General features: G+C 38.4%; 4 protein-coding genes across 7 annotated transcripts in view; 3 read left to right on the top strand and 1 right to left on the bottom strand.

Moving 5' to 3' along the window:
- LOC132863899 (ribonuclease inhibitor-like) overlaps positions 1 to 12,797 on the bottom strand; it is a 201,148-nt gene that overhangs the window by 41,267 nt on the left and 147,084 nt on the right. The window lies entirely within an intron of this gene.
- LOC132863895 (NACHT, LRR and PYD domains-containing protein 3-like) overlaps positions 1 to 12,797 on the top strand; it is a 373,784-nt gene that overhangs the window by 285,862 nt on the left and 75,125 nt on the right. The gene's annotated exons all lie outside the window — the stretch shown is intronic.
- On the top strand, positions 7,991 to 10,833 carry LOC132864179 (uncharacterized). The gene is made up of 2 exons (XM_060897461.1): positions 7,991 to 9,442; positions 10,632 to 10,833. Exons 1-2 carry the CDS (start codon positions 8,187 to 8,189, stop codon positions 10,639 to 10,641), a joined length of 1,266 nt encoding a protein of 421 aa, XP_060753444.1. The 5' UTR covers positions 7,991 to 8,186; the 3' UTR covers positions 10,642 to 10,833.
- On the top strand, positions 10,810 to 11,892 carry LOC132837619 (uncharacterized). Its single transcript, XM_060857383.1, has 2 exons — positions 10,810 to 11,574; positions 11,659 to 11,892. Exons 1-2 carry the CDS (start codon positions 10,810 to 10,812, stop codon positions 11,890 to 11,892), a joined length of 999 nt encoding a protein of 332 aa, XP_060713366.1.

Raw genomic sequence — 12,797 nt, 5'->3', positions numbered from 1 at the left:
ACAGTATATCCACCTTCCTTCTCTCCATCATATCAGCCAGCTCTCTACCTTTCCCTGTCATAGTACCAACATTCAGAGTTCCTATTCTCAGTCCTACACTCTTACCTTTCCTCTTCTCTCTCTGTCTGTGCACTCTCCTCCCTCCTCTACTTCTTCGACCAACAGTAGCCCAATTTCCACCGGCGCCCTGTAGGTCAACGGCGCCGATGGCGGTCGTTGTTAACCCGGGCCTCGACCGATCCGGTATGAAATTCGTACTGACAATTCGCATGGTTATATTTGGCAATGTTTTACGCCGGATGCCCTTCCTGACGCAACCCTCTCTATTTATCCGGGCTTGGGACCGGCACAGAAGTCACTGGACTGTGACCCCATGGCTAGATTTAAAAACAGATTAAATAAAAATTTAAAACAGATTAAAAAATTTTAAAACAGATTAAATAAAAAGTTAAAAATTAAAAAAAAACCTATTATTACTAGCAGTGAATATTTTGTGCTATTGTAGTAGCAGGAATAGTATTATAATCATGTGTCGGTGAACCACAGACTGTGATCATCATCAACATGAACTGCAAATAAAGAAATTTCAAAACAATCGACTGATACGAATCAGTTCTCAGACCCTTTATGGAGTGTAGTCTGATGTCAATCCAGTCACGCAACCAAAACTTTGCTGACAATCATAATGGTTTTTATTTTTTTAACAGTGACTGATTTAGAGACATAAACATCGGCGTGTTTGCTGAGTGTGCTTTCGGTCTTGTTGGGTCAGAAATAAGTGTAAATGTAGAATATTATTAGAGCTGAACCAGTTGTTATTCTGTGAATTAAAATAAAGTCATGTGCAGTATGAAAACGCTTGGAGTGCAGGGTGACGCTGACAGGATGAGAAGGTCTCTCGTTTTCTGTTCCTTTTAATCTCTGGCTAGTTTTTCTCTAAAGGCTTTTTGTGTTTCTCGTCTCTTCGTGTGTTTAGAGTCGAGTTCGAGCTGTCAGTAGATCTGTGTCACAATCCTGAGATTAAACCTGCTGGCTGCTCTTAAAAGGTGTGAGAGTTTCTCTTGTTCTTGAATGAAGATGTCAGTAAAATGAGAATAAACCCTTGAAAACAAAAGTGAGTCACAGAGCAGTGGAGTAAAGGATAGTGAGGGAATCAAGCAGGTTGAGTCACCTGTAATAAAAATCCTGATGATTCACTGGACTGAAGAAAGCAGTGGAACTTCTTTAAGTTCAGATTTACTCATGATGGAAGTCTAAGGGCAGCTGTTGCTCTCGAATGAAACCACATTTTAATTTACTCTGGTTATAAATGGAGCTGAGAGTGTGGGAACTTAGAGCCCGTCTCCAAGTCGGCACATATCAGGGTGAATTATACTGATATGCTTTATAATACTTTTATACTATATACTTGTTACTTAAACTTAATTTACTACTAACACTAACATTAATACGAATTAAAACAATGAGAAAGCTCCTCAGACCTGGATGAGAATGAGCAAACTTCTTTATTGTGGTCAATCAGCCAACAATCCTCTAAGAGAAATTGCCATTTTGAAAGTAACAAAAGAAATCCCAAAAACCCACAAGAAAAAGCATCTTCATGAAGAGCATCGGCATGCAAAAACAAAAACCCTCAGGATGGTCCTGCAGAGTAACGGGATTTTTTACGCATACACATTTGGCCCCAAAAATTCTCCTCTATATATACGCTTCCAAGCGCCTCCTTATCGGTTCCCCCCCTCACAGACCGGTTTTCATATCACCTTTTCATTATGTCATCTTATTTACCGGAATCATCTCATATGTTTTTGTAACGTCCTGTTCCTTGCAGTCCCCTTGTTTTTCCTTCACCTTTTGCCCATATGCCCATTTATGGATTTTCCTCCCCTTAGTTCCCCGGGACCCAGGTCCGGGAGCCCAGGCCTGTGACCCTGGGTCTTCTTCATTCGCCATAACAATTATGTCTAAATAACAATTTTTGTTATTAAAAAGTGTGCTCAAAAAAGAGCTTCACTCCCTGGTCAAAGTTACATTTGCCTCTCAGTTTTTCCGTGCCAGACGTCCTGAAGATTTAATCCTTCATTCAACTACAATGGGTAAGTTTCTCCTTTGCTATTTTCTTCTATACATGATTTTTAATAATTATAAGTCACTCTAAGAGTCTGATTTATGTCAAAAGTTATTATGTTAAAAGAAAGCTCTTATCTATTTGTCATCTTATATTGTCACTATTGCTAAACTCTTGCTAAATTCTTGCTAAACTATTGCTGCTATACTGTTGTCATTATTGTTAAGCTATTGCTGCTATAATGTTGCTTGTGTACAAAAACAATGGAGTTTTTTGATGACTCCTCAAATCTGCTAACTGCTTGAATTTTGATATGATTTCATGTTATGATCTCATACTACAGTATGATCTCAGCCTGTTCTTGCTCAGGCTGGGCTTGTTTACACTTATCTCAAGCTCCCATTCCTCTATCTCCTCTAACTCCTCTTATCTCCCTTCAGACCCTTCGCATCAGCCAGCTCATCCTGGTTGCCCCATCATGTCCTCACCTCACCATCCTCGTCCGTCTCCCTACCCAAGGCCAGTGCCCGCTGATGTCATGGAGAGCTATCGCCGCTTCCAGCTACTTCATATCACCCATGAGCCCATTACGTGTCTGGAACAGTTCTATTCTATGGCCCTGAGTCCCCTGTTTACACTCTTTCTTCTCCTGTCTGCTGAGTTACTATAATAAAGAGTCCCTCTTTTATTCACCCTCTGACTTCTGGATAATAATATATAATTATTATATATATAATATAATATAATAATAATATAATATAATAATATAAATATATTCTCTTAAGGCTCCAGGATTTTTCACAACAAGAGACATTGGAGGTTTATCCACTTTTAGATACTGTATATGTTGGGGAATGTCTGAGAGACACCATCATCATCTTCATCTCTCTCTCTCTCTCCCTCTCTCTCTCTCACTTTGATACACTGATCTGGGGTCTCATTTATAAAGCGTGCGTACGCACAAAACGGGGCTGGAAACGTGCGTACGCCAGTTTTCGCTCAAAGGTTGTGATCTATAAAAAACAAACTTGACGGGAAAATGTGCGCACCTTTAAGCAAACTTTGAGACGTGCGTACGCACATTCTGGAGACAAAGGGAATTGGCGACACAGATGGTGAGGTCGTGAACTGAAGTTAGATTGTAGAAAATACATGTGAGAAGAACGATTATAAGAATTAATGACATTTAATTTTCACCCCATTTCATACGTTATATCCACATTATCATGAGGATTAAATCCAACAGTGTTATTTGTGCCATTGTTTTAGGCTATATACATCTAGTAAAATCCAAACGTAAATCAAATTGTATTAAAAATAAAATAATAATAATAATTATAATCAGCGCTGCCTTACAGTCACATTGTCCACAACGGGAGCGCAGGAGGAGATGGCGCGACTACATGTGATACAGAATAGCATGAAATAACCTTTTATTAGAGAACTGCAGAACACAGTGTAAAAACGAAATATTTTCCTTAATGTACATATATCATAAAATGTCAAAGTCTGCAAATACAGTCATGAAGCACAATCGCTACTCATCATCAGTCCTAACTATTACGGTGTTCATTACAAAACCGTCATGAAGAAGCATGTGTTCACTATAACATTTTCGTCTTAAATTTTCGCCCACAAATTAATTTTGTGATTTTGTCAAGGTGTTAACGATCAGTAATTGCTAGAAACATATAAATCCTCCGGTGACCCGGGTATGTAATGCTTCATGATGGCACTGCTGGCACTGTTGGAGGATTACGCCAATGGCAGAATAAGGAGAGAACGAGTTTTCAGGGACCATGATGATGACTGGCCCATGATGATGACTGGCTAATAAGCTGATTTAGATTCCCTAGAGCTGTGCTCTTGGATCTATGTGCTGAATTGGGTCCAGTATTAGAAAGGGCAACACGCCGGAACCATGCAATCCCAGTCCAAATACAAGCCCTCACCACTCTGGGGTTCTTGGCAACCGGCTGTTTCCAGTGGGAATTGGCAGACAGGTAAATTATTTATGTAAAAAAACTATACGTAATCCTCAACTTTGACTCTAAGACCTTTTTGTATATGAAATAATTCTATTGGAATCTATCATCTCACCCTATAGGTCTGGTATATCACAGCCGTCCCTGAGTGCCATAATATCTGTCGTTTTGAATGGTATACTTAATATGGGTAGTCGATACATCAGGTTCCCCTACACTGTGCGAGAACAGGCCGAAATTAAAATGCAATTTGCAGCAATGTCTGGTTTCCCAAATGTAATCGGCGCAATTGACTGCACTCATGTTGCTATAAGGGCACCATCTGAAAATGAATTTGCTTATGTTAATAGAAAGCATGTGCATTCTATTAATGTGCAAATCATATGTGACTCCAACATGACCCTCACAAACATTGTGGCACGCTGGCATGGTTCAACACATGATTCCTTTATCTGGACACATAGCAGTGTAGGGAACAGACTAAATGCAGGCACAGTACGTGATGGCTGGCTTCTTGGCGAGTTTAACAATATTAAAAAGTAGTAACTGTAACAATTTTGTTTTTAACATAATTATAACAATGTTGCTTTTAATATAATTATAACCTGCAGGCGACAGTGGCTACCCCTGAGATGCTGGCTCCTTACCCCATTTTTAAACCCGCAGAGCGCAGAGGAAACTCATTATAACGAGGTCCACTCTCGAGCCCACGCAGTGATTTGCATTGACTATTTATGGTTAAAAATGGGCGTGTACAGGGCGGGATTTGAGACTGGTTCACGTACGCACATCTGTGGGTGATCTGTGATTTATAAAGGGAACATTGCTAACATTGCTAATTTTATAAATCGGAATTTTTTTTGGCGTACGCCATTTTTGGCTTTTGGGCGTACGTAAAATTTTAGTAGGGTTCCGTTGTAGTGTGACCGTAATGTGTCTTATTTTCTTTGTTAGTAGGCTGCAATGCATCAAGTCGCATAACTAAGCCTAATGCTTCTGCTGTTGCACCGCTGAATACATTTTCCTGAGAGATGTCCACAATCTCAAATTCTGTTAAAATCTCAGCATCCTTATATTTAGCCAGAAGGTCAACCGCAGCTATAGGCTTCAGCTTGTGGTTAGAGTAGGACTTCAGCACTCGATTAGAGCATCTGAGCTCACCTTCATGCAGGAGTGCCTGATAACTACTTAAAGTCACCTTGCACCAGTATCAATTCTGAATGGCACCTTCTGAGACAGAATTTCAATGTCTGCTTTCCATTTATCATCACTGTGCTCATTTGTTTGTGTGATATTTATGCTCAGCATCTCATCATCTGATTCTGATCGCAGCTGCACACTGACTGCGTTTACTGATCTTTTTCGGCATACTGCCACCCAGTGGTTCGGTTTGTGACAGTATGAGTATACAGAGCCTCTTGCTGGACATTTACCTTGGTTCCACTTATGCTGTGGGTCTTTGCCGCAGCTTGGACAGTTTTTTGGTCGGTTTGCATGTATTTCTTTCTGCACAAATTTTGTCTGATTTTTCTGAAATGGTTTCTTGTTTGGTGTTTGGTATTTTGTTTTCATCTTCACTGCTTGCACTTGGGATTCTTGTTCTCTGACAATTTTAATTTGCTTCTGTGACAGTTCAAACTGCTGGGCGATTTCAATTGCTTTTGGTAGCGTTAAATCTTCCCCTTTGTCTAACAGTCTCTCTTGGACGCGCTTCTCTCTGACACCCGCGATTATTGCATCGATTAACATATCATCTGGATCAACAAACTCACAATCCATGAGCAGGAGTCTCAAATCCTTCACAAAGTGATCAAAACCTTCTGTGACTCCTTGTTTTCTTTGTTTAAAATGGTGTCTGTCTATTCTCTTATTTTTCCTCGGCCTTATATAGGTGCCGAACTTGTCTAGGACTTTAGATGGGTCATCTTTCTCACCTTCGCCCAGTGTAGCGTCTTATATATCTCTCTGCCCTGCTCACCGATCCACGTGCCCAGCCAGCCTGCACACTGTTTAGCTGTTTGCTGTTGCTGTACTCAGTGTCCCTATTTTTGAACGCCAAATTCATTTCTGACTATTAACAACAAAGCTGTCTCCGACCACATCTCCTCTCCCGTCTCACTGCAAAGCGGGCAATAAAAATCCGTACACATACAAAATTTGGCACAAACATGAGAAATTGATCACAAGTTCATCTACAGTGAAAGTTTGACGTAGAGAAAAGGCGCACACTGTAAAATGTAATTGCGGAGCTTACTAAAATGATTAAGTAAACTTAACTTATTTTATTAAGTTTGTTGACATTACTTAGTTTAACTAAGTAATTCCAACTTTTTCCCCACACAAAGTCCTTAAACTTAACTTGTTCATTTAGCTGAACTTAAAAGTTTAAGTATTGTGAATGCACCAGATATACAGTAGGTGGCGGTAATTCTCCAAAGGAGTGAGAGGCCATTAATTGGACGACGAAGAAGAAGAAGACTGTGTAAATGTTTGACAAATTGCATTAATATTCTCCTACACAGTATTATATTTATGTTAATAAGACCTTGTAGTTCTACAGTGCCACCACGTGGTCTGTTCTGCTTTTATTGTGAAAAGCGCCGTCTTCTTCTTCTTCTGTTTTTTGTGGCGCTAAAACTTCCTGTTATACTCGCTTCACAACGTGGTGCTCACGCATTGTCGGAAAATGGTAAAAAACTTAAACACATTAGTTGTTTATCATGTTCATCCGTTTGAATCCTGTGAGGAAAGAGTTACATTGTGATTCACTTTATTATTTTTCTTTGTATTGTTCGTACCTGTTATTTCTAAGAGCCTTGAACTGTGAGGGTTCGTGGCGAGCTAAAGAGAATGTTAGCTGATGGCAAAAATACAAAATGTTCCTATGTAGTTTCACAAATAATTAGCACATAAATCATGTTCACATATTAATCATGTTTACCCCAAATACAAATGATTTTAACATTTTAACTAATAATTAATATAGAATGAGTGACATAAAATATCACGCTTCTTTTAAATGAAATACAATATTACAATTGTTCACAGAAAGAATATATTGCTTTTATCACGAGGACACGTGCAATTAACTCAAACAAATGAATTTCATGACCTTCTCTGTTCCCTAAACAAAATCTCTTCTGATAATACACACTCCACATTTGAGTTTCGTACCTCATTCCGCTCTCCAAGGGCGCTAATTAAAGAGTTTCCGCTGTTTTCTACTGTAGTTTTCACGGTGTTCATGGTGCTTATGGTGCATGATAGGTTGAAAGGAAGAAATAAACCAACACCCGTTTGGAACTCTCTGCTTCTTCTTGATTAATAAATCCAAGGGGCCGCTACAGACTGCACATGCGTAATTACTTGGTTCAGACAGCAGGTTCATTAATTTGCACGTGGCTGGATAGGAGCATGAAGAGGTGAGTCTCATTTTTATAGTTTAACTGCTACATTTACATTACAAAATAACAATATACCAATCAAAGTTTAGAAAAAGTAGTATTTTGGTAATATATTGATATAAAATTGATGGATGACGTTGGATTGCTCTTAGCAATCTAATAATTGCTAATCATCTAGCTTTAAAGATAAACTTGTTTTAGGTCATAAGAAGTTAGGATGGAGTAACAAACATAAGCAAAATACAAGTAATTGTGTAAATGATTAGTTGAAGTTATAGTTTTAATAATTACTTGAGTAAAAGGAAAAGGTATGCAATGGAAAAGTTTTTAAAGTGGATTCTAAAAATAATGTTTTTACAAATTGCTTGTTATCATTAATCCATATACTTTGTAAACTGTATGTTAATTTGTTTTTTTTGCAGAAATGTATTTTTTTGAAGAGTGCAGTGGGCATGCAGTGGAAGTGGAAGTTCTGTGTTTATTTCTGTAAAAAGAGAGCTCCGCTTTTGAAGCATTCTCGGATTAAACATGGAAGCTACACAAGAACCAATCAAATTCCTTGTCTTCACACAGACTGTTTGTGTTCTTTTAAATCATTCAATGCTCTAAAAGTGCATTTAACAAGAAATCACTCTGAAAATGCAAAACAAACAAGTGGATCAGAACCACCACCTTTGATATTTCATTGTCCTCTCTGTGAATTTAAAGAACCCTGCACAGAATCCTTTTATGTGCCATTTGCGTCAACATCTGAAAAATAATGAAATGGTTCAGTGCCCATACAAAGACTGCAATTTTGAAAGCAGAATTTATTCCACATTTAATGCTCATAAAAGTAAGCAACACCAGTTTGCCACTCAGAGGAACTTCAAGCCCAACATTTCAGTGGAGTTGCAAATTGTTGCTGCCGATTTACAGCAAGATGTTACACAAAGTACATCTTGCTATGATTCAGTTGATTCTACAGAGTTTGACCAGGATGAATATGAAGAAGGTGACCCAAATCAAAGTCTGGATGATTTACAGAGACAACTTAAGCATAATTTAGGATTGCTTTTCCTTAAGATGCAAACCATTTTGCATATATCTGATGCAGCAGTACAAGAAGTAATACAACAAATTACTCAGTTTTTTCTTCTGTCAAGGCCCCTTTTGAGTAATGGCATTCAGCAGATTTTAAACCAACATGAAATCACTTATAGTGATAATGTTTTGAAAGACATTGTGAAAGTTGTCACAGAGAATAATCTGATCTTAAAAATGACTGAGTCTGGTGAGCCTCTATCTACCATCAGTAAAAGAGCATCATACTTTGAGAGAGAATTTCCAATAGTTATGCCAATAGAATACAAACTTGACAAAGAATCACAGTCTTTTGCTTATGTGCCAGTCTTGAACATGTTACAGCTGCTTTTAAACAGATCAGAGGTCCTTGATAAAGTTCTTGCTCCCGATGGCAGTGCATGTGGAATTAGCTCTTACAGAGATGGCACTAACTACTCTGAGAATCCTTTTCTGATGGCAGAAAAATTTAGGATTTTACTTACCCTCTACACTGATGAATTTGAGATTGCCAATCCTCTTGGCACTTCAAAAAAGAAACACAAGATGTTCAGTGTTTACTGGGTCCTTGCCAATCTTCCCTCTAAGTATCGGTCTTCTCTTCATGCAATTCAGTTGGCAATCTTATGCAAAGCTAGTGCAGTGAAACAGTATGGATATGAAAAAGTTCTACAACCTCTTGTTCAAGACCTGAAAACATTAGAGAAACATGGCATCTTCATAGAGCGGTTAGGAGAATGTGTATTGGGAACTGTTCTCTGTGTGTCTGCTGATAACCTTGGTGCCCATTCCTTGGCAGGATTCCAAGAGAGTTTCATTGTGGAACACCCCTGTCGCTTCTGTATGGTGAAGAAGTGTGAAATCCAACAAAGAGAGGTACGGACAGGAGCATTTGAATCCAGGACCAAGCTAAATCACGACAGGCAAGTTGAAGAAGTTACAAAGGTAGTTGTGTCTTCAGAGAGCTAGACTATTTTCACACTGTCAGCGGCTTTCCACCTGACCTGATGCATGATCTCTTAGAGGGTGTCATACCCGTTGAAATGGCAGTGTGTCTTAATGATTTGATCAACAAAAAGTACATTACTCTTGACTACTTAAACAGAAAAATCAAGCAGTGTATATACAAATTCATGGACAAGACTGATCAGCCTCAAACTATTCCAGTTGCCTTTGCCTCTAGAGGCACAATTGGTGGTAATGGGCATGAAAATTGGGCACTTCTAAGACTTCTTCCCCTCATGATTGGATTTGATATCCCAGAGAACGATCCATCATGGGAGATTTTAATGCTTTTGAAAGACATTTTGGAACTGGTGACGTCCTTCAGATTCACTGTGGAAACTATTGATTTCCTTGCGGATAAAATTTCAGATCACAGAGGTTTGCTTTTAACAGCATTTCCTCATTTTGCATTGCGTCCCAAACACCATTACACTGAACATTACCCACAACTTATACGAATGTATGGGCCTTTAAGAGATGTCTGGACAATGCGTTTTGAAGGCAAACATAAGTTCTTCAAGCAAATCATTCGTGACACAAAGAATTTCAAAAATGTCCCTCAAACTCTGGCAGTCCGGCATCAAAGAATGATGGCGTACCACATGGATTCATTTTCTTTTTTCAAACCTTCTGTTCAGATGGAAAAAGTTGCAGTTACACCGATTTCATCTTTTCCTGAGAATGTTCAGAATGTTCTTCAGAACAACTTTGGTGCTCAAAGCACTGTCCTTGTTACATCCTCAGTATGCATTGATGGCATTAAGTACTGTCCAGATGTAGTCGTTTCTGTTGGCTCCTGTTCAGGTCTTCCTGATTTCAGGCAAATTGTTAAAATTGTAGTCATCAACACAGAAGTTTTGTTTGTGTGCAAAGAGCAGACAGCGTGGTACACCGAGCATCTGCGTTCCTATGAATTGTCCAGCCATGTACCACTTATGTCAGTCATTAAGCTGTCTGATTTGAATGACTTGTTTCCACTGCCAACCTACAAAATACAGGGCAGGATATTTGTTACAATTAAACATTTCATCTTGTGCTGAATATTGTCTTGGGTCTAATACTGAAAATTGTGGAACGTGTCAATCATTTTTCTCAAATTATTTTTAGGTCCACATGACAATGGAGATGAGAACTGTTTTAAGAGTTATTGTGACTGACCATGACATTCACAAGGTCACGCTTCCTAGCAAACCACAAACCCTGGACTCCCTGATTGAACAGCTTGGGCAGCATCTTGATCTTCCATACACGTTCTCTCTTCAGTATGAAGACGCTGATTTTAACAATGCACTTGTTAACCTTACTGACATTGCAGATTTACCTGACTTTGAAGGTAATCTCTCTCGTGACATCACCTACACCAGGCCAGGCCGACATTATTTCTGTTACCTCTCATGAAGAGTCATCTCTTACACGCCAGGGTGCATGGGCAGAAACATTTGAAATTCCCAGCTTTTCCGTGGATGTGGAATATAGACTGCGCCAGGGAAACCTCTTGTTTATGAGAGATAAGACATACTTGAAAGTTCCCAGGGACATGAAACATGAAGTGCTTGAAAAGCTTGCTGAGGCTATGTACAAATTTAAAGCATATCCCCGTGAAGTAGATTTCAATGATGTTGCATCGGCACTTGTCAAAAAACATCCATGCCTTTTTGAACCAGGCTCCTCCACTGGATGGAACGGATGGAAAAACAGTATAAAGTTTAAAATGGGTAATTACAGGAGCAAACTACGGAGAGCTGAATGCACCGATGTTCTTGTTAATTCAATGAAAAGAGGGAGCCAAGATTCTCCAAGAAATGTCAAGAAACCCAAACGATTCGAGATCAATTTTCTACCCAATATGCCTTCTGGTGAAAGTGAAAGCAGCATGGAATCAAAACGATTAGAAATTGTGGAGGAGATGAAGAAACGACATCCGAGTTCTACACTGATAGCACAGTACATGGACACAACCTTTTCGCTAAGAAGAAAAGAGTTGGTTGAAAAGGAGCCTTCAGTAAAAGAGACTTTAGAAAGATGGCCAGCACTCTTCAGGGAAAGTCAGGTAATTAAGACACATTTTATCTAGGGCATGTAAAAATGTTTTAAGTCTAAATGTGCGGTTTCTTTGGTTCTCCTCTTTTTGCAGATTATTGCAGAGTTCAACCGGATCACAAGTAAAAACCTCAAGCAAGAATTCTTCTCAGCCCTAGATACACATACTTCTCGGTTTCTGGAAGTTTTCAAATCAAAGAAAGGCACAGCTGGAAAAAAGCTCTCGGAGTATCTAATGCAAATGAAGTCTGCAGTAAGGTGTTTTTTTTTTTTAAACAATAGTGTAAGTCCATTTGTCAACTTTAAAGTGATCTGTTTTCACTGTTGATCTTGATGTTTTATGTATTATGTTAGAACATCTCAGATGTTCTCCGAACAACAGTTCTCCGTGGTCAATGCTGTCCTTCTTGGGGAAGACACTACAGACTTCTTCAAAACATGCTTTGTAAGTATTCTTCTAATTTAATATCTGTAAAAAGTTCTACAAGAAAGATGTCCCAATTTTTGTGTCAGCATTACGTTTATTTAAGAGATCTTATATAAAGTACATAGAAGATAAATAAAATGCAAGTAAAATATATACTTTAGTTTTTCATAACATTTGATCAAATAAATCTTAAATTGTGGGTGAAACTATTTTCAAACTATAAAAATCTCATAGAATAGTGTCTTAAATTTTTCCAATCCAATTTCAATCCAACTACTCAGTGCAAAGAGGTCTCTATATATAGCCATTCCTTACCTATGTCCCGTTACAGTTTTAGCAGCATCCCTTCTCCATCCTATCGCCTCACTCTCTTCTGGTATAGACGGTTTCAGCAGTAATAACAAAAACAAACACTTTTCGACGACCAATAATTAGCGGTAAATAATAACTTGAACATTAAAAGGATAGGGAAAGGATCTCATTTTGTTACAAACCTGTATAAATTTCTTTGTTCTGATGAACACGAAGGAAGATATTTTAAGGAATGTTTGAAATCAAACCGATCATGGGATGGATGTAACTGTGTTACTAAAAATACATTGCTATTAAATGTTTCAATGATGCTTTTGCTGAAAAGGTCCAAATTATCACTGACAATTCTCACTGAAGCCCTGTTACAAATTTAAATGTTACTTCATGAGCTAGTAACAGCACCTTAAGCAGTTTACATTTTTAAAAGGAACATGCACTTCTTTGCGTTTGCAAGAATGTATTTTAATATTGCTTTTCTTTCTTTAGGACTGTTA

Source organism: Tachysurus vachellii, chromosome 21, assembly GCF_030014155.1.
Source record: "Tachysurus vachellii isolate PV-2020 chromosome 21, HZAU_Pvac_v1, whole genome shotgun sequence".
Classification (NCBI taxonomy): domain Eukaryota; kingdom Metazoa; phylum Chordata; class Actinopteri; order Siluriformes; family Bagridae; genus Tachysurus; species Tachysurus vachellii.
Note: the sequence above shows the minus strand (reverse complement) of the source record. Positions and strands in the feature narration are given on the sequence as shown.